The sequence below is a fragment of the Aethalodelphis obliquidens genome, unplaced genomic scaffold (genome assembly GCF_003676395.1).
Source record: "Aethalodelphis obliquidens isolate GAN/ISIS:26980383/991018 unplaced genomic scaffold, ASM367639v1 scaffold31, whole genome shotgun sequence".
NCBI lineage: Eukaryota > Metazoa > Chordata > Mammalia > Artiodactyla > Delphinidae > Aethalodelphis > Aethalodelphis obliquidens.
In genome coordinates this window covers 17,412,371-17,433,846 of record NW_020837975.1, presented here as the reverse complement: position 1 = coordinate 17,433,846, position 21,476 = coordinate 17,412,371, and the positions used below count along the sequence as shown (strand labels likewise).

General features: G+C 43.5%; 1 protein-coding gene across 6 annotated transcripts in view; it reads left to right on the top strand.

Moving 5' to 3' along the window:
• The window catches only part of ADGRF5 (adhesion G protein-coupled receptor F5), a 109,140-nt gene that overhangs the window by 46,692 nt on the left and 40,972 nt on the right, over positions 1-21,476 (top strand). For all 6 annotated transcript variants that reach the window (XM_027127447.1, XM_027127446.1, XM_027127449.1 and 3 more), the window contains exons 2-3: positions 3,549-3,674; positions 15,378-15,432. In XM_027127447.1, the coding sequence (XP_026983248.1) occupies positions 3,573-3,674; positions 15,378-15,432 (157 nt within the window). In that variant the 5' untranslated portion in view covers positions 3,549-3,572. The remainder of the gene's footprint in view (positions 1-3,548; positions 3,675-15,377; positions 15,433-21,476) is intronic.

Sequence of the window (21,476 nt, the reverse complement as noted above, 5' to 3'; positions counted from 1 at the left end):
TACCCTGCCAGAAATGCTAATTTAATTGGTCTGGCATGATATTAAAACAACAAATAAACAAATGAAAAGAGAAAAAAAAAAAAAGAGAAATTCCCCAGGTGCTTGTTCTGACGTGGAGGCAGGGATAAGAACCATTTAAGCAGATGATGTTCAAATACTCCAGGGAACTTCCTTCCAGGGTGGTGGTACCCAGGCAATGTTAAGGGGAGGGGCTGTGCTCAGGGACCAAGCCAGGAGCGGAGCCCTGGGCTGGAGGAAGGACGAGGCACCTGGGCAGAGGCTGATCAAATGTGGGCTTGCTTTCACCTCTTGCCTTCCTTCTCCCCAGGGGGAGCCAAGGAGAGTATCCAGGCTGGGGTCCCCAGGGGAGAGGGGCCGAGAACACCAGAGAGCACAGGAGGGCAGAGTTGTGTAGAGCTCAGGAAATCATTCCCAGAACGAGTCTCACGATTGCCCTATTTATACGGAGCTTGGAATCATAAATTGATGATGACATTGGGTCATCAGACCACACAGAAGTGGTCATTTCAAGAACAGGCTTCTAAACTTGCAAGGTGTACAAGCCTCTTCACTCCTGCTCCCACCCCCTCCATCAAATCGCCGGCAGCTCAGGGCTGATGAAGGGTTTCCTGGAGACCAGCTGATCTGAAGCACTGTTTGTTTAGAAGATTTGGGAGAACCGTTCCCTGATGTGTTTCAGGTCAGTTTCACAATGAATGTTTCTGGTGCACATCCCTCCAAAAGAGAATGCTGTTAAAGACTGCTCCAAGGAACCCAGGCCCTCGTCCTCCAAGTGCAGCGATGCTGAGAGTCCTGGCGACTTCTTCCTGCCATAGGAGGCTTATGATGTCAGGGTGCTTGATTTCCCTCCCCCTCTCTTCTAACTTCACAGACAGGAAGACAGAGTCTGAGGAACCAGGAAGTTGCTCATCTCCCCAGGGTTACTCCTGAGCATGAGGTCATATCTCCCAGCTTTTTCTAAGACACAGCAGGCTCATATAGGTTGGTGAGTTTTAGTAGACAGTGTCCAGAATTTATAATGTAAAAGGAGAAGGAAATTGGAAATGACATCAGATATGTTTCTTTCCCTTTCTGCCTCTGCTTGTCTCTGAGTTTCTTAGTTGTGCTCTGCCATTTACTCCGGGAATTTGGAATAAATATAAACTTCTCAGGGCTTTACCATTAAAGGGGCCCTACTGAAGATACATTGCCTTGACGTGGGCTGCTACTCTGGGCTTTTCGTTGGATTCTCTTCCCTGTTAGCCAAGTTAAACAGCCTCCACTGGATTCCTCACTGATGAGAACAGCTGGACGGTTACTGAGACCTTATTGATATAGGTGAGAATAGTGTGTCTTCAGAAGGCTCTCCCCAAACATAGCAGGAACCCTAAAAACTGAATTGATCTTCAGTTGGTATCGCTGTTCAGACTGGCCAGGCTCGCGCCATATTGGTTGTCAAATATTTTTAATATTACCTCTCCCTCGAAACGATGGCCTTCTTCCTTCAAGTGGAGGACCCGCCCTTCACCCTTACCGTGTAACTGATGACTGTATGTAGCTGTTTCCTTTCTTCTGTATCCAGAGAACATCCCCTCCCCACAGTGCAGTCCTTCCTGTATCCGTATTTCTACTGAATTGTGATTTTGTGGCTACAAAATAGGCCAACAGAGAAAAGGATGTCAGTTTCATCCAGAGCTATGTCCAGGGAGGCTGGGGGAAGATGGGGACAGTGGGCAGTATTGGCCAGTGGCTATTATACAAAAGGGCCAGACGTGACCGTTTAGGTTGTGACCATTTATTTGGTCATTATCATGACCAAGATAATCCTCGCTAACTCTGACAAAGGCCAACATTGGGACCAGAGAAAGACGTGGAGGCAGCTTGAATTCCTTTAATGCCCGAGTCCCTCCATGGCTGTCACGTACTAAGGGAGGCTCATTAACTATTCAGTTACTATTCGTCTCCTTGATTAACTGCCTCAGAATGGAACCAGCCAGTCCAGTGCACTAAGTCAATGCCTAAAAAGATTAAATTCCCTCCAAAATACCCGATTCATCCCCAAAACAGTTGTTATCCCCAGGCTAAATCAGCCTGCTCCACACTCACAAAAGCCGCCTCCCTTCAACAAGGAATGAGTGGTTATGCTTTCCCTGCAGTAGATGCATCTGGCCTTAAATATCTATTCCTGTAACCTAAATTGCAAAGCGTTTTCCAAAAGCCGTTGAGTTGTAGAATTTTAAAAATGTATTTGATTGCCAGATCTGCAAATTGGCTCAGTTTTCCAGGGCCTTATTCTTCCTTCTTTTCCACTGGGGAAGAGGAAAAGGAGACAGCGACAGCTGGTGATTGAAACACAGTCTTTCCTGGCATGTAAGTCTTGGCTGTCTCTCCGTGTGTTATCCTGGCCAGGTCCCCTGGTGCCCCTGGCAACGCCTGGACCAAGGGCTGTCCTTGATGGCGGCTCTTTGGATTCCACTAAGGTCAGGGTGAAACCATTGCAGCCGGCATCCCTGGAGCTCTGCATGGCTTTTAGTCACATCTGAGCCTCAGAGAAGTCTGTGAGAGAATTAGAGGAGGTCTGAGTATCCCCATTTCATAGATGAGCAAACTGGATGCAGAGAAGTGTCAAGGATGCAATTAGTTTGTAGTCATCCTGGATCCTAACCCATATCTCCTTAGTCAAGTATTCTTTTCACAAAAACACATGGACATAAAAATGTCAGTAAGGAAAGGAATCTACACAAAGTAGTTTGTCGTGGTCCTCAGACCCATGAGAGGTGGGATTATTCCACGTGATACTCGAACTTTCAAATGCAACAATGATTCATCTGGTCGCCGAAAAAGTTTGTTTTCATTACTAGCATTGTAAAGAGATAGCTATAAAAAATCAATATATTGAGATATATGTCAATGTTCCATATTATACACTCTAAAAATCTCTAAAATACAACTTGTATTTTTATGACTGAGTCCAGAATTTTTCATACTAATGGGTCATAGCCCATTAATGTGGGTCATAAAGTCAATGGAATGGTTTACTGCCAGAATTCAAAGAAAAAAATAGTGTAAGATAATAGAATAGAATTGAAAATATCAGACTGTGTCGCACATAGCAAAGGAAAGTACTGTTCTCTGAATCCTTTTTTTCATATGCTATGTACTGAACCACAAGGTTAAAAGTACTTTGTACTGAGTAGTCTCTCCCTTTTTCTTGCTTTCCCTCTCTTTCCTCTTTCTCCTTTCTCTTTCCTTCCCTCTCTCCTTCTCTATGTCTCTAGGAAAGGTACCCAGACATCTGCCATCTTTGTGCTGTTTGCAGGTACCATCCCCAGCCCTCCCAACCCCCATCCTTCCTAACGCCATCCTTCACTCACCCGCGGTCTGGAGCAGACACTGTTGTCTACATTTGATGTATTTATGCTTTTTCCTTTCTCCCCTTCACTGAAAAGGTCCTTTTGTAGTGCAAACTTTGAGACAGGGTTTGCTAGTTCTTTCTGTGTTTGATAAATGAATTACTGTATCTCTAAACCATCCTATTTCCATTTCAGGCAAGGCAACTCAAACTTGAAGACATGAAATCCCCAAGGAGAACCACTTTGTGCTTCATGATTATTGTGATTTTTTCTTCCCAAGCTACACTGAACTTGAATTTAGAGTCTATTGTTTATCCTTCGGTGAGTAAATCCGTGTCTGCTGTATTTTCCCTGTCACATTTTTCTGATTTCCTGGGAATGTCACAGACGGAAATTGCTTTAAACAAATGTTTAAGGTCTTTGAGAAAATGTCACAAATGGTGGGAGGGGGTGGTGAACATAAATGGATGTTAAGGTATCTACTGGGCTGCACCTTGCCACACTCTGAAATCAGTGGTAGTGTCAAGGGAACATCCTCCTGGCTTCCCTCCTTAAAAATTTGCCACGTCTAGGCCTGAAGCCCCACCCTGTGAAACTGACAACTGCATCTATAAAGCAGATTCTGAGGACTGAGCAGGACCTATGCTCTCAAAGTATTCACTTGAACTCCAGCATCAGACTAGAACACATTTCAAAAGGTGTTCATTTGTGTCTGTGTTATAATCACAGACTGATATAGTTGAAAGGGCCATAGATATCATCCAGGCTTTTTGCTAACAAATAAGCCAGGTCGTTTACCTTTGGGAAGTTAATGGGAGTTTAGCTCAACTCAAGAGGGTGATAAGTACCCCCTTGTTCCTTGTGGGAATCCTTGGGATCTTCTTTCCTTAGGCTACTCCATGCACCAGAGACAGGGCGTGTTACTGGTTATGAAATCTCACCAGACTGATGTGATTCTGTGTCTCAGTTTTCTCATCTGTAAAATGATGAAAATAAGAGTATTTATTTACTGATCTCTATGAGAATTAAATTAGTTAATATTTATAAGATGCCTTAGAACTGTGTCTGATACATTTTTTTCACATCCTTATTGGAGTATAATTGCTTTACAATATTGTGTTAGTTTCTGCCGTACAACAAAGTGAATCAGCTATACGTGCATATATGCCCCCATATCCCCTCCCTCTTGCGTCTCCCTCCCACCCTCCCTATACCACCCCTCTAGGTGGTCACAAAGCAACGAGCTGATCTCCCTGTGCTATGAGGCTGCTTCCCACTCGCTATCTATTTTACATTCATGCCACTCTCTCACTTCATCCCAGCTTACGCTTCCCCCTCCCCGTGTCCTCAAGTCCATTCTCTATGTCTGCATCTTTATTCCTGTCCTGCCCCAGTTTCTTCAGAACCATTTATTTTTAAATTCCATATATATGTGTTAGCATATGGTATTTGTTTTACTCTTTCTGACTTACTTCACTCTGTATGACAGACTCTAGGTCCATCCACCTTACTACAAATAACTCAATTTTGTTTCTTTTTATGGCTGAGTAATAGTCCATTGTATACATGTGCCACATCTTCTTTATCCATTTATCTGTCGATGGACACTTAGGTTGTTTCCATCTCCGGGCTATTGTAAATAGAGCTGCAACGAACATTGTGGTACATGACTCTTTTTGAATTATGGTTTTCTCAGGGTATATGCCCAGTAGTGGGGTTGCTGGGTCATATGGTAGTTCTATTTTTAGTTTTTTAAGGAACCTCCATACTGTTCTCCATAGTGGCTATATCAATTTACATTCCCGTCAGCAGTGCAAGAGGGTTCTCTTTTCTCCACACTCTCTACAGCATTTATTGTTTGTAGATTTTTTTTTTGGTAGATTTTTTGATGATGGCCATTCTGACGAGTGTGAGGTGATACCTCATTGTAGTTTTGATTTGCATTTCTCTAATGATTAGTGATGTTGAGCATCCTTTCATGTGTTTGTTGGCAGTCTGTATATCTTCTTTGGAGAAATGTCTATTTAGGTCTTCTGCCCATTTTTGGATTGGGTTGTTTGTTTTTTTGATATTGAGCTGCATGAGCTGCTTGTATATTTTGGAGACTAACCCTTTGTCAGTTGCTTCATTTGCAAATGTTTTCTCCCATTCTGAGGGTTGTCTTTTCGTCTGGTTTATGGTTTCCTTTGCTGTGCAAAAGCTTTTAAGTTTCATTAAGTCCCATTTGTTTATTTTTGTTTTTATTTCTATTTCTCTAGGAGGTGGATCAAAAAGGATCTTGCTGTGATTTATGTCATAGAGTGTTCTGCCTATGTTTTCCTCTAAGAGTTTGATAGTGTCTGGCCTTATATTTAGGTCTTTAATCCATTTTGAGTTTATTTTTGTGCATGGTGTTAGGAAGTGTTCTAATTTCATTCTTTTACATGTAGCTGTCCAGTTTTCCCAACACCACTTATTGAACAGGCTGTCTTTTCTCCATTGTATATTCTTGTCTCCTTTATCAAAGATAAGGTGACCGTATGTACGTGGGTTTATCGCTGGGCTTTCTATCCTGTTCCATTGATCTATATTTCTGTTTTTGTGCCAGTACCATACTGTCGTGATTACTGTAGCTTTGTAGTATAGTCTGAACTCAGGGAGCCTGATTCCACCAGCTCCGTTTTTCTTTCTCAAGATTGCTTTGGCTATTCAGGGTCTTTTGGGTTTCCATACAAATTGTGAAATGTTTTGCTCTAGTTCTGTGAAAAATGCCATTAGTAGTTTGATAGGGATTGCATTGAACCTGTAGATTTCTTGGGTAATATAGTCATTTTCACAATGTTGATTCTTCCAATCCAAGAACATGGTATATCTCTCCATCTGTCTCTATCATCTTTATTTATTTATTTTTATAAATTTATTTATTTTTGGGTGTGTTGGGTCTTCGTTGCAGTGCGTGGGCTTCTCATTGCTGTGGCTTCTCTTGTTGCAGAGCATGGGCTCTAGGCATGTGGGCTTCAGTAGTTGTGGCTCGCAGGCTCTAGAGCACAGGCTCAGTAGCTGTGGCGCATGGGCTTAGTTGCTATGCGGCATGTGGGATCTTCCCGGACCAGGGATTGAACCCATCTCCCCTGCATTGGCAGGCGGATTCTTAACCACTGCCCCACCAGGGAAGCCCTCTATCATCTTTAATTTCTTTCATTAGTGTCTTATAGTTTTCTGCATACAGGTCTTTTGTCTCCTTAGGTACATTTATTCCTAGGTATTTTATTGTTGTTGTTGCAATATTAAATGGACGTGTTTACTTAATTACTCTTTCAGATTTTTCATTACTAGTGTATAGGAATGCAAGAGATTTCTGTGCATTAATTTTGTATCCTGCTACTTTACCAGATTCATCAATTAGCTCTAGTAGTTTTCTGGTAACATCTTTAGAATTCTCTATGTATAGTATCATGTCATCTGCAAACAGTGACAGTTTTACTTCTTCTTTTCCAATTTGTATTCCTTTTACTTCTTTTTGTTCTCTGATTGCTGGGGCTAAAACTTCCAAAAGTATGTTGAATAATAGTGGTGAGAGTGGGCAACCTTGTCTTGTTCCTGATCTTAGTGGAAATGATTTCAGTTTTTCACCATTGAAAATAATGTTGGCTGTGTATTTGTCATATATGGCCTTTATTATGTTAAGGTACGTTCCCTCTATGCCTACTTTCCGGAGAGTTTTTATCATAAATGGGTGTTGAATTTTGTCGAAAGCTTTTTCTGCATCTATTGAGATGATCATATGGTTTTTCTCCTTCAGTTTGTTAATATGGTGTATCACATTGATTGATTTGCATATATTGAAGAATCCCTGCATTCCTGGGATAAACCCGACTTGATCATGGTGTATGATCCTTTTTATGTGCTGTTGGATTCTGTTTGCCAGTATTTTGTTGAGGATTTTTGCATCTATTTTCATCAGTGATATTGGCCTGTAGTTTTCTTCTTTTGTGACATCTTTGTCTGGTTTTGGTATCAGGGTGATGGTGGCCTCGTAGAATGAGTTTGGGAGTGTTCCTCCCTCTGCTATATTTTGGAAGAGTTTGAAAAGGATAGGTGTTAGCTCTTTTCTAAATGTTAGATAGAATTCCCCTGTGAAGCCATCTGGTTCTGGACTTTTGTTTGCTGGAAGATTTTTAATCACAGCCTCAATTTCATTCTTTGTGATTGGTCTGTTTATATTTTCTGTTTCTTCCTGGTTCAGTCTTGGAAGGTTGTGCTTTTCTAAGAATTTGTCCATTTCTTCCAGGTTGTCCATTTTTTTGGCATATAGTTACTTGCAGTAATCTCTCATGATCCTTTGTATTTCTGCAGTGTCAGTTGTTAGTTCTCCTTTTTTATTTCTAATTCTGTTGATGTGAGTCCTCCCTTTTTTTCTTGATGAGTCTGGCTAATGTTTTATCAATTTTGTTTATCTTCTCAAAGAACCAGCTTTTAGTTTTATTGATCTCTGCTATAGTTTCCTTCATTTCTTTTTCATTTATTTCTGATCTGATCTTTATGATTTCTTTCCTTCTGCTAACTTTGGGTTTTTTTTTTTTGTTGTTGTTTTTTTTTCTCTGATTGCTTTAGTTGTAATGTTAGGTTGTTTATTTGAGATGTTTCTTGTTTCTTAAGGTAGAATTGTAATACTATAAACTTCCTTCTTAGAACTGCTTTTGCTGCATCCCATAGGTTTTGGGTCATTGTGTTTTCATTGTCATTTGTTTCTAGGTACTTTTTGGTTTCCTCTTTGATCTCTTCATTGATCTCTTGGTTATTTCACAATGTATTGTTTAGTCTCCATGGGTTTGTATTTTGTTACAGTTTTTTTTCCTGTAATTAATATCTAGTCTCATAGCGTTGTGGTCAGAAAAGATACTTGATATGATTTCAATTTTCTTATATTTACCAATGCTTGATTTGTGACCCAAGGTATGATCTATCCTGGAGAGTGTTCCATGAACACTTGAGAAGAAAGTGTATTCTGTTGTTTTTGGATGGAATGTCCTATAAATATCAATTAAGTCCATCTTGTTTAATGTGTCATTTAAAGCTTGTGTTTCCTTATTTATTTTTATTTTGGATGATCTGTCCATTGGTGAAAGTGGAGTGTTAAAGTCCCCTACTATTATTGTGTTTCTGTCCATTTCCCCTTTTATGGCTGTTAGTGTTTGCCTTCTGTATTGAGGTGCTCCAATGTTGGGTGCATAAATATTTACAATTGTTATATCTTCTTCTTGGATTGATCCCTTGATTATTATGTAGTGTCCTTCTTGTCTTTCATAATAGTCTTTATTTTAAAGTCTATTTTGTCTGATATGAGAAATGCTACTCCAGCTTTCTTTTGATTTCCATTTGCATGGAATCTCTTTTTCCGTCCCCTCGCTTTCAGTCTGTATGCGTCCCTAGGTCTGAAGTGGGTGTCTTATAGACAGCATATATGCGGGTTTTGTTTTTGTGTCCATTCAGCCAGTCTATGTCTTTTGGTTGGAGCATTTAATCCATTTACATTTAAGGTAATTATCGTATGTAAGTTCCTATTATCATTTTCTTAATTGTTTTGTTTTTGTTATTGTAGGTCTTTTCCTCCTCTTGTATTTCCTGCCTACAGAAGTTCCTGTAGCAGTTGTTGTAAAGCTGGTTTGGTGGTGCTGAACTCTCTTAGCTTTTGCTTGTCTGTAAAGGTTTTAATTTATCCATCAAATCTGAATGAGATCCTTGCTGGGTAGAGTAATCTTGGTTGTAGGTTCTTCCCTTTTATTACTTTAAATATGTCCTGCCAGTCCCTCCTGGCTTGCAGAGTTTCTGCTGAAAGATCAGCTGTTAACCTTATGGGGCTTCTCTTGTATGTTATTTGTTGCTTTTCCCTTGCTGCTTTTAATATTTTTCCTTGTATTTAATTTTTGATAGTTTGATTAATATGTGTCTTGGAGTGTTTCCCCTTGGATTTATCCTGTATGGGACTCTCTGCGCTTCCTGGACTTATTTCCTTTCCCATATTAGAGAAGTTTTCAACTATAATCTCTTCAAATATTTTCTCAGTCCCTTTCTTTTTCTCTTCTTCTTCTGAGACTCCTATAATTTGAATGTTCGTGCGTTTAATGTTGTCCCAGGGGTCTCTGAGACTGTCCTCAATTCTTTTCATTCTTTTTTCTTTATTCTGCTCTGTGGTAGTTATTTCCACTATTTTATCTTCCAGGTCACTTGTCCGTTCATCTGCCTCAGTTATTCTGCTATTGATCCCTTCTAGTGAATTTTTCATTTCATTTACTGTGTTTTTCATCATTGTTTGTTTGCTCTTTAGTTCTTCTAGATCCTTGTTAAACGTTTCTTGTATTTTCTCTATTCTATTTCCAAGATTTTGGATCATCTTTACTGTCATTACTCTGAATTCTTTTTCAGGTAGACTGCCTATTTCCTCTTCATTTGTTTGGTCTGGTGGGTTTTTACCTTGCTCCTTCATCTGCTCTATGTTTCTCTGTCTTCTCATTTTGCTTAACTTACTGTGTTTGGGGTCTCCTTTTCACAGGCTGCAAGTTCGTAGTTCCCGTTGTTTTTGGTGTCTGTCCCCAGTGGCTAAGGTTGGTTTAGTGGGTTGTGTAGGCCTCTTGGTGGAGGGGACTGGTGCCTGTGTTCTGGTGGATGAGGCTGGATCTTGTCTTTCGGGTGGGCAGGACCACATCTGGTGGTGTGTTTTGGGTGTCTGTGAACTTACTATGATTTTAGGCAGCCTCTCTGCTAATGGGTGGGGTTGTGTTCCTGTTTGCTAGTTGTTTGGCATGGGGAGTCCAGCACTAGAGCTTGCTGGTCGTTGATTGGAGCTGGGTCTTAACATTGAGATGGAGATCTCTCGGAGAGCTCTCAACAATTGATATTATGTGGGGCCGGGAGGTCCCTGGTGGACCAATGTCCTGAACTTGGCTCTCCCACATCAGAGGCTCAGGCCTGACACCTGGCCAGAGCACCAAGACCCTGTCAGCCTCACAGTTTTTAATTCTTCTGATTTCCACAGCTCTACTTCCCATCTGTGTTTCAGCTAGTCGCACAGCTGCTAGTGTTGAAGGGTCTCCTGCTGAGGCGGGGGGTGGCTGTGGCTCACTGCGGGGACAAGACACTGGCAGCAGAAGTTCTGGGAAGTACTCTTTGGTTCGAACCTTCCCGTAGTCCCGATAATATAGTTTTTATTTTTGCAATAAATCTTTTCAGTAGCAGTGAGCAGAGCCAGGAATATGCTTGGTCAACAAAATAATGCTGAGCACAGTCCTCTTAAAATCTGACTGCAGCATCAATAAAAGTAAAATCATAATGATGGAGCAGAAAAGGAAATATAAAACAGAATTTTGGAGACAAGAAGACAAATAGTCAACTGGCAATCAAACTGGAAAACTCAAGAAAGCTGAATCTCAAGCCAACAGTGGAGAAAGCTAACTTAATATTCATCAAAATGTTCAAGAATTGATGAAACCCTCTGAAAGTGGGGCATGAAGAGAATGCTGATACAAGGAGACTGGTTGAAGGATGTGTGAAAAGTGGTTGGGTCCCTATATCCCCTCTCCCATGCCATGAACTTGGGCAAGCTGTCCTTCCTCCACCCTGGCAGAAGTCTGGAAGTTTATTCTCCGGAGAGGGTGAAATGCAGCGTCTCTTTATCTGATACACTCGAATATAGTCACAGATGTGTTCTTCCAGAAGCAGAAACACTCACGACTGACTCACACAGGTTACATGAGATTTTTCTCCAACAGGCGTTTGGAAAAAAAAAAAAGAAGTATGAGTCCTGACTGCCCTCCATCTCCTGACCCAGTAAACTCCCTGTGCCTGATAATTTTTAAAAAGGCTCTATCAGTGTTTGCTATTATGATTTCTCTTCTTGTAATAGCATTTTTTCTACTGACTTTTTAAAAAGATACTTAGTGCTACTTTATCCAGTCTGTCACTATTGTTAGAGCTTCACTGGTAGATTTTACCATGATAAAATGTCTCTTTTTGCCCTGCTTGGTACTTTTCAATTTTAATTCTTTGTCTTATATTCCAATGGTCAGTTCTGTTTTTTATTTGTGTTTGCCTGATCTTTGTTCTTTACTTTTTTTTAGCTTTCAGTATATTCCTTTGTTCCACTGGTTCTCTTATAAACAAGGAATGTTTGAGGTTCTTTTTTTTTCATCTGACTGTGATTTGGGGAGTATAATTTATTCACATTTGATGTCATATTTAAAATGCTTGCTCTTACTTTCAGGATGTTTTTTTATGAGTTTATGCATTTCCTTCCTCGCTTCTGTTTTTGTGTCTTTCTTTGTTTGGACCTAGGTTTTATCTTTTTTATTTCTCTCATGACTTGGGAGGTATACTTTGTATGTCTTCTTCCAAACTCCGCTATGCGAGATGCAGCCCATGCAATCATGCAGCAGGTTGCTCTCATAAATAGAGGAGGGAAACATTACTCTTCCTGTGAGTTTGCACGGTCAGTACAGAGCTCTATTTTCCCCAAGCATGTGGAGAGAAAGCCGGAGCCTGAAGTGATCTCAGCAATGGGGTCAGCCTTACCTCTGTTCCAGAGTTTCCCAGTGTTCCTAGCTGCAGCAGTGCCCTCCCACTGTGCCAGCTCGGCCCTCATCACAGCATCCTTAACAAAGTCACTCCCTCTGCCTCATGGCCCAGGCTGATCAGGGGATAGGCCTCCCAGGACTGCTGGTGGAACTTTAAATTTGTCTTCCTGAAAGCTCCCACCACCATGCCAAAAGGCCCCAATTGTCCCCCCTAGATCTGCCTTCAAGATATAATATCTTCATCCAGCCTAGAGGCTGGAGACCTGCATTGGAGAGGTGCCCTTGAACCTGCCTTATCAGCTCAGCCTAAGCTGCCACTCAGCTCCCACTTCTACCATTTTAAAAGCAACATGGGGTGATGAGCTTTTAAAAAAACTGTGGTAAATACAAAATGTACCATCTTCACCATTTTTAAGTGTATAGTTTAGTAGTGTTAAATATATTCACATTTTCGTGCAGCCAATCTCCAGAACCATCTCGCAAAACTGAAACTCTGTATACAGTAAACAATACCTCCCTAGCTCTGCACCTCCTAGTTCCTGGAACTCACTGTTCTACTTTCTGTCGCCATGATTTTGGCTACTCCAAGTACCTCATACAAGTGGAATCATATAGTATTTGTCTTTTCATGACTGCCTTATTTCACTTAGAATAATGTCCTAAAAATGTATCTATGTTGTAGTCTGCATCAGAATTTCCTTCCTTTCTTAAGTCTGAACATGGACCCATTGTATGTATATCCTACTTTGTTGATCCATTTATCCATCAAATGGATCGTATGGTAGTTTTTTTTTAATTAATTCATTTATGTATTTATTTTTGGCCGTGTTGGGTCTTCGTTGCTGCTCGCGGGCTTTCTCTAGCCGTGGCAAGTGGGGGCTACTCTTCGTTGCGTTGCGCGGGCTTCTTATTGTGGAGCACAGACTCTAGGCGAGCGGGCTTCAGTCGTTGTAGCACGTGGGCTCAGTAGTTGTGGCGCATGGGCTTCGTTGTTCCGTGGCATGTGGGATCTTCCTGGAGCAGGGCTCGAACCTGTGTCCCCTGCACCAACAGGTGGATTCTTAACCACTGCGCCACCAGGGAAGCCCCTAAAAAAGCAGTTTTCTTCACCCGATTCTAGACCTGCTGAATCGGATTAGGGGAGGGAGGGAGGTGATCCTTATGCCCACAGAGATTTGAAATGCTCTGCATGAGAGGATTGAAATGTTCCTTGATTTTAACCGACAACTGCCGGCAGCAAGTCCTTAATTTTTTAGCTCCCCTGGAAAATGGGAGAAATGAAATCTCAGCTTGGGAGAGCTTCCGAAAAGTGACCACCAGTAGTCACCTTCTCCTGGGCTGAGTTCCCCAGCAGCGAGCCATGGAGAGTGGACAGAGAAAGCTTCCTGGTGGCTCCCCTTCCCCAACCCCAAGCCCCAGGGAGGATGGAGACAGCAAGGCAGAGGAAGAACTCTTCCTTCTGCCCAGGCACGGAGCCAGGGAAGCCTCCAGGGCAAGCCGCACAGGAGCCAGCCCTGCACATTGACTTTGTTATTTCTTGCTCTCTGCACATGGCGGTAGACCTGAGATAATCTCACTGCAAACGAAGCAGCACCCTGGGCTCTGGAAATTCTAATCATCAGCCATCATTCCTCTGTTCATTTCTTCAAGAACATTTGTGAACTCTCAGGTCCCGCCACAGTTCCTGTGGACGTGAATACTAGCCATTGAAAAGGAGGAGGGGGTGGTGGAGACAACAGAGAAAGAAAGAGAAAAGACACTAGTTAAGAGATACTGGGTCACCGAGGGGAGCCCAGTTCCCCCACAGTTTCCGGGGTACCTCCTGATAAGACGGTGCCGTACCTATGTGGATAAGCGCAAACTTAGGATGCAGGCTAGCTGGGTTTGAGTCCTGATTCTGCCATTTCAAGGCTGTGTGACCTTAGGCAAGTTATTTGACCTCTCTGCACCTGTGTATTCTCATCCGTGAAATGGAGATAATAACGGTATCTACGCCTCAGATTGTCATGAGGATTAAATAAATAAGCACACACCAAGTACTTAACAGTGCCTGGCACAGGGTGTTGAAGAAGTCTTAGGAATTATTGTTTTTGTTGTCATTATGAGGTGAGATAACTAGGAAAAAATGGTGGAGACCACGGGTGGCAGAGCTCTCTCTCTCTCGAGGGGTGTTCGTTGGTGCATGGGGTTCGTGGTAAAGCACACACCCTGGAGGGCAGGGGTTATCTGGCTCTTCTACTGAGACTTAAGGAAGTTTGGATTGGGAAACACATCATAGGAAAATTCACTTGGAGGCAGGGATGAGCTAGGAGCCCCATATCAGGTCGAGGTAAGGTTATAAGCTACGGAGCTGGCAGTGAACTCAGCAGCAAAGCCAATCAATGTCAGGTCTTAAACAAAGAAGCCACCTGATGACAGTAGATGAGCTTTATGGAGATGAAGCAAGTGGCAGTATGCAAATGGGGGGGGGTCCATGTGAATGGTGCCCCCAGGACAGCGTGATGCCCTGTCCCAGAATAGCACTTACTCTGTCATCAAAACTATTCTAGTGTTTTTCATTGATTACTCATTTGATCCTCACAGCAACCTCATAAGGTAAGCTATTTTTATCGCTCTACTTTAGGTGAGTACTGAGGCACTGAGAGGTTAAGTAACTTGCCCAAGGTCACACAGCCATTTTATGGCAGAGTTAGGATTTGAATTCAATTTCTGCAGAGTCCTTATGCTTAATTATTGTACTATATGATCTAACTAACATTTATTAAGAGCCTACTATGTTCCACGTTGCGGTTGGCTTATTTTTCGTAACAATTCTATGAGGTCAGCACTATTATTATTCCATTTTACAGAAAAGAAAACTGAGGCTCAGAGAGGACGAGTAACTTCCTCAAGGTCGCGTAGCTAGTAAGGGCCTGTACCCAGGCATTCTGGCTCTAGAGCTGGCTCTCAAAGCCCCCGCCTCAGAAGGCAACCATCGAACCATCTAGGAGAAAAAGGGCCAGAGGAGGAGAAAATAATTTCTAAGCATGCACAATCTAAACAGCCCTAATGCTGCAGAAATATTAGGGTGGGGACAGGCCGAGTGTGGAGGGGAGGTCGTGAGACTCGTCTAAAAGGTCATGCGAATGACTCAGGGTTCAAGTGTCAGTACAGTGGAGGACAGCGTCATTTATATTTCTCGACAGGCCTCAAGCTGCAGGAACTCTGAGAAACTCAGATAGGCTGATTTCTTCCGCTCCTGCATCTAGAGACTGGTCTATAAAAAGTCGATGCCCAGATCATACCACAGAGATGAATCCATTTCATTTCCCCGACCCTTCAATCACTGGTTGCCCGCCATCCCCGGGGCACAAGGTGCTGACCCAGCATCTGCAGCCCTACCCTCAGCTTGAACATCCCGGGGCATGTGAACAGAGAACCATTGTGAAAAGACGTCTCTAACACTCACTGACTATTTTCTAAAATGTTCTTTCAGCTTCTCCATGAACATGAACTAGCAGGGGAGGACCCAATAAGGCAAAAACGAGCCGGTATGTAACCCTTTGCTTGGCCATTTTTCTAGTAAATCCCAACAAATGACATTTGTTGTAACTTTCTGAAACACTGGGATCCACATAATACAGGCTCTGAGCACCTCAGTGTTCAGTTTCTAGAAGTAACTGCAAAGGAACTCCATTCTCTATCCAATGACATTAAAGGGGTCTCATCAGCACATTCAGGGCTCGTGTCCTCTCCCATCACCTCTCCTCAGAGCCTGAAGATTTCCCCGAGGCCCCTTCCTTCAGCTGCCCTCTGCCACCACCAAAAAGCCTGCTTCTCTCTTCTCAGCCCAGCAGCCTTGCCTTTTTTCTTTTTCCTTTTTTCTTTTAACCTCGTCTCCTCTCACTCAGCACTTTATTTTGTGAATCAGTTGAATCGCTAGACCCAAGTCCTTTTCTGCCTGCCACTCCAGTTGCCCACTGAATTCCCAAGAAGCTGTCTGGAAAACACAGGGCTCTGCCCTTTGGAGGGTTGGGGGCAGGTGAGAGCTGTGAACACCTGCATGGTGACGGTCAGTGTCTCCTCCCTTATGTGGGACCCTGAGCAGGTGGGTACATCTGGAGGCTGCATTTTCCAAGGACCAGCTCCTCCCACCACAGCAACCTTGCAAAAGCATCAACCTGATTTTCTCATTTCCCTGCAGAAAATCCTTCAAGGGCTGCCAATTGCTTTGGAGATAAAATCTGATTATCCGCTCACTGGACCCTAAGTGCTTTGCCCACTCACTCTCCTTCTGCTGCTTTTCGCAGAGTCAGTATCCCACTCACCACACCCCTTTGCTTGTCTGGGGGACTCAATTCACATAGGCTCCTGCCCTGGAAGGTCTTCCATCAATTCCCCAGACAGGGAGGGGCTGTGTTCCTGGGTTCCCCTTACCCACAATACATCCTCGTAGCCCAACATTTATCCCAATGCATTGTAATTCTTTTGCTTCCTGTTTGCCACTCCCAGGAGACATGAGCTCCCTTGAACCCTCTTCCTCTCTGCAGCCTGGCATGTAGCCCAGTGTCCCAACAGATGAGTGAACAAATAAAGAGAAGGCATGTCTCTGTCATAGCTGTCCCTGTGTGAGTTCAGAGGATATGTTCCTTTTTGCTAAGAGTCTGCTGGCTTCGTGGCTGGACCAACCGTCTAGAAACTTCTTCACTTGTAACATGGGGACTGAATCCTTTTCCAAGCATGTTGGGACTTGGTCTGTTCAGTCTGGTGGTCTAAAAGAGACTTTAGGCTGCCAGAGGGAGCAGGCTTGCCCCAAGGGCAGGATAAAGGCGTCCGGTAGAGCCCCTTACAGGGCCATAACAAGATCCGCCTGCTGCCCCGTGCGTGAAATGAGAATTCAACCAGTGCTTGCCGGAAGTTCATACCATGGGTCCTCTCTCCTTCCCTTCCTTCCCTTTTTTTTCTATTTTAACCTTGTTTTATATCCCTATGGGATCCTCACTCGCCCTCCTCTCCTTCCCTAAAGTGATCTACAGCACAGACTGTACTTTGTACTTCCTGTGCTTTAAAACAAGCAATATCACCTCTACCCACACCTCCCCCACGACAACCCCTTGAACCCTCCCACCCCCATGACAGGAACAGGACCAGAGATGTCCCCACTCAATATTTTGAAAGACTTTTCTTCTTAAAATCAAACCACTTGCGTTAAGTTCCAGCTCCAGGTTCTGCCAGCTTCTTCTAGGGCTCAGGCTGCCACCTGCCTTGGAACCAGTTGGTGACCCGACACCTGGAAAAGTAACATCTTTCTGCACTTCCAGTCCTAGCTATTTGTGATCCTGGTGCCAGCATGAGAGGTTAGCCCTCAGAGAGGAAACCACTTCCACTTCTAAGATTTGACATTCCAAAACTTTTCCAGACGTGCTTTCATTACAAACAGTCACGAAGATGATACATCAACATGAAAACATGTTTTCCATTTTTTATACATGGTTTGGGCCTCTCTAGGGTCATTCTGGAGGTGTTGATGACTCAACCCGTCATCTGCAGAAGAAGGATTGGCCTTGGTACTTGTACAAAATCACTGAAGTAAGAAGTGGTCATGGAAAGGCCCAGGCGCTGGGCCGCAGATGCTCAGAATATAAGTTGCCATTAAGAGCATCGCTCTCCAGGAAAACTAGGAAAGCAAGCCATAGGAAGGTTACGTCCAGCAGATGCCACACAGAAGCGTCTGTGTTCTGGAGCCTTCGTGCCAGAAAGTTGCAAACAAAGTTTCCAAGAGAAAGAGAATTCTCAGAAGGAATTTCCTTCTGAGGCACTGGACCAACTCTTCAGAGCTTTAAAGTTTGATCCTTTAAAGGTAGGATCAACACTCACATTTATTCTCAGAGCTGTGGACTTCTTCCTTTACCACATGTTAGGTATCACAAATATATCACACACATCCAGACACACACACATGTATATACATACATACAATACAAATACATTTTTACTGTACAGGGTTGTTGAGAGGATTAAATAATAGTATGTACTTATTTTTTAAATGTTAATATAGTTATCTGGGGGGGTATTTGATGTTTTTGTTTGCTTTAATGGTTTTTAAAATTAAAAACAAATTTAATGGACTTATTTATAAAAATATCGCATTTGACAGAGCCTGAAATATACCTGGTACGGAGAAGGTTTTGTAGAACTACTGAAGGCAGGAGGTTGGATGCCACGATATTAGCATTTTAGGAAAACTATCTCAAAACTCTGTGGGGGCGGAGAAACCTTCACCAGAAACTCGTAGGCCAGAGGCAAGAAGAGTATGAACCTGCTTGTTAGTGGCTCTTGGGGAGCAGAGGGAAATAAGCATCCGTCAAAGCCTCCAGAATTCTGTCCTGATTCCACCAGGAAGTGGATTCTAGACCAGCCGAGAGGCTGGCACAGAGAAGGCATTGGTGGAAGCCATCTGAAGTGAAAATTTGCCAGATGGTTACGGTTGAAGGAATTAGATGAAGAGGTTAGTGCCGGGAGACCAGCAAGGATGCTAGGCAGTGTGGACCGTCAGCGGCCCTGGTACATGGAATGACGTTAGGAAAGGAACATGGCGAACGCTTGTGAGAGACATTTGGAGAATTGGGTCAAAAGGACTTGGGGACAGACTTGACATAGGGGTGACAGGAGGGATGATTTATATGATACTTGGGAGTGCACAGACCCGGGTGACTGGGGAGGTGGAGGCCACGGGTAGAAGCCGGAGCTGGAATGAAAATCTTATTTTGGAAGTACAACAGTCAGCGGGAAATTTAGTCTTAAGGACAATCTTCACAGGGGACTGAAAGCAGAAGTTTCTTGGGAATTCCCTGGGGGTCCAGTGGTTAAGGCTCCGTGCTTCCACTGCAGGGGGCACGGGTTCGATCCCTGGTTGGAGAATTAAGATCCTGCATGCATGCGGCCAAAAATAAATAAAGTGCCGGGATGGACTGATTTTAAAGGTTTTGTTTTCTAAAAAGAGGCTTCTTAGGTTGGAAGTAACGCAAATGTGTCCTCAGCATCAGTCATGAAGTTCCCCATGTCAGATTTCTGAGCTTAACTGGGAACGTGTCTTGGGTCCTGGGCTGAAGAGTCCCCACTGGTGCTTCTTTGGTTTCAAAAGGAATGGCTGGTAGGAGAAAGGGAGACCCAGGGTGTCCTAAGCCCGAGCTGGAGGCACTATACATCTTCACAGATCCAGTGAGAGCAAGGTTCCTACCAGATTGGTTGCCAGCTGCCAGCTCGGAAATCCTGATCTTTCTGCAGACCTGCAGCCCCGCCGGCTGTGCTGTCTCCTTTTGATCTGTGTTCAGGAAATGCTGTGCATTCTCCAGGTTGAGAAACACATTTGGGGATTTTCCTGGCTTTAATCTTTCTTATGATAACTTGTGGCATTTCGTGCTCTGAGCAGGCGGTAGTGGTGGCAAAGTAAGAAGAGAAGGCTGGTTCTCTCTGCCTGGTGGGTTTTTTTTTTTTTTTTTTTTTTTTGCTTACCTGTCTCAAAAGTGAGACCTGATTGGAAGACAATTAGGTTTAGTTGACCTACCAGCAGATGGCTGCATAGATGTTAATCCGTACACTTATTATGATCAGTATTATTATTTCTACACGCTGTTTCAGAATGGCTATTATATGCCAGGCAATTTGCTAGGGGTCTTCATACCACAACTCCTTAACAACGAATTCTGCAGAGAAAATAGTGCTCCTGATTTACAGATGAGCAAAGCGTGGCTCACAGGGGTTCAGTAGCCTCCCAGGTGAGAGGGCATTTACCCCAGCTCTCTAGGCTCCAAGTCCTAGCTCAGAGTTAAGAGTCAGAGTTTTCAACATGACTTTCTGGATCTTGCCTATGAGATTCCGTGCCATGATTTTTTTTTTTTTTTTTTTAGCAAAGAAGTGTTTTTAATATTTAATTAGTATACGTTTATTAAGCACCTATCGGGCACAAAGAACATAAAACATGCTGACTGCTGCTATCAACTTTTAATCTGGTTGTAAGGATAGGATATGCACACACCCTAAGTTAAATTAGAATTCTGTAATATCAAAAGCAGAGTCATCCCATATTGGGAGCCTGAAAAAGGCAAAGCTACTGGCTAGAAAATGGTAGGAGCTACAGAGAGATAGGTCTGGGCTAAATGTAAGTTTCTAACAGAACTAACTAAAGGTGGGTTGGACCGTCTTATAGGGAGGTGAGTTTCATGTCATGCAAGGTATTTAAGCCAATCTGAATAAGCACCTGGCAGGAGCGTTTTTAGGGGGAATCACGGCATCTGATGAGTGGTTACCCAAGATGATCTTCAAAATACTCAGACAACTTCACGATGCCTTGATTCTGTGAGTCCTCAGGTCACTGAGCACATAGGCTCAGAGAGTGACCAGGAAAGAATTGATTGAGGTTGAGGCATGAAAGAAGGAGCAGAAATGGGACAGAAGAAGGGAGGGTGGAGGGAGCTCCAGGCAGAGGGAATACGAGGAGATTCTTGATGGCCTGGGGCTTTTTCTTACGCATATTGCGGAAGGAAACTGTGTTCTCGCTAACCACATTTAGAGGAAGTTTACGCAGCTGTGATTCTCGGGGCAGATTTGTTGAGTGAGGGGCTGTAGCATCACTTTACGCGGGGCTGACTTTGATGATTTGGGTGTATGATGAGCTAGTAGAATTGATTCTTTTCTCCAGGCCTCACAGCCCATTGCTTTATGCCACAGTGCTGCCCTCCCTCTCCCCCATCCATGCCTGCCCCCCAGACCATAGCCATAGTGTGAACAAACCTTTCAAAACCTAAAGGGAGAACAGGATCTTTGACTCTCTCCTGACAAAGGTACAGCAGACCCAGGTGATGCTGCCAATTGGTACCTACGAGAACATGTCAAGAAAAAAAGCAGAGCAGGTAGCTTTTAATATTTACCTGCTACAGGACGAAGGGGGAGAAACAAATCTAAATCTTCAGTGATGAGGAAGCATGGGCCCCTTTGGTCAAGAGAAAACCACACGAACCTCATTTCTCCTGAGTGACGTCAGCAGGCCCCACTCTCTTGCAGGTGAGAGGTTCATTTATACATTGATTTAGGCCCCGACTTCTGAGAAGCTGTAATTACCAGTAGAGTGGCCAGGCAAAAATAGTCTTGTTTGCTTAAACAGCTGTGATGGAGACCCAGAACTGCTTGTCACAGTTTGTGGCCAACTTTCCAGAAATGTCTCTATAAGATAAGTGCGGGCACTGATTAATGGGAAAGGAGAGGGGAAATCCTGGTTGGTTTGTGCCTCCCAGGCCGGGGATAAGCCTGCGTCTGTGACACTGATGACCCCTGGAATGTGCTACCTTCCACTGGGGCATCGGTGAGTCAGAAGAACTCAGACAAACAACACCAGGGCGAAGGAGCCCGAGGCGAAGCGAACACATTGAACTGTCTGGAATCAGGTGGTCCAGGGGCAGCAGAGAAGCATGGAAGGGCCTCTAAAATACACAGAGTGGGAGGAACCTTCCTGTTCCTCCTGGGTCCCTTGTAGCCTGGGGCAAGCCCACCAGCATCACTTTCCGAAGCTCTGAAGTCCTCAGGTTTGGAGGAGGTG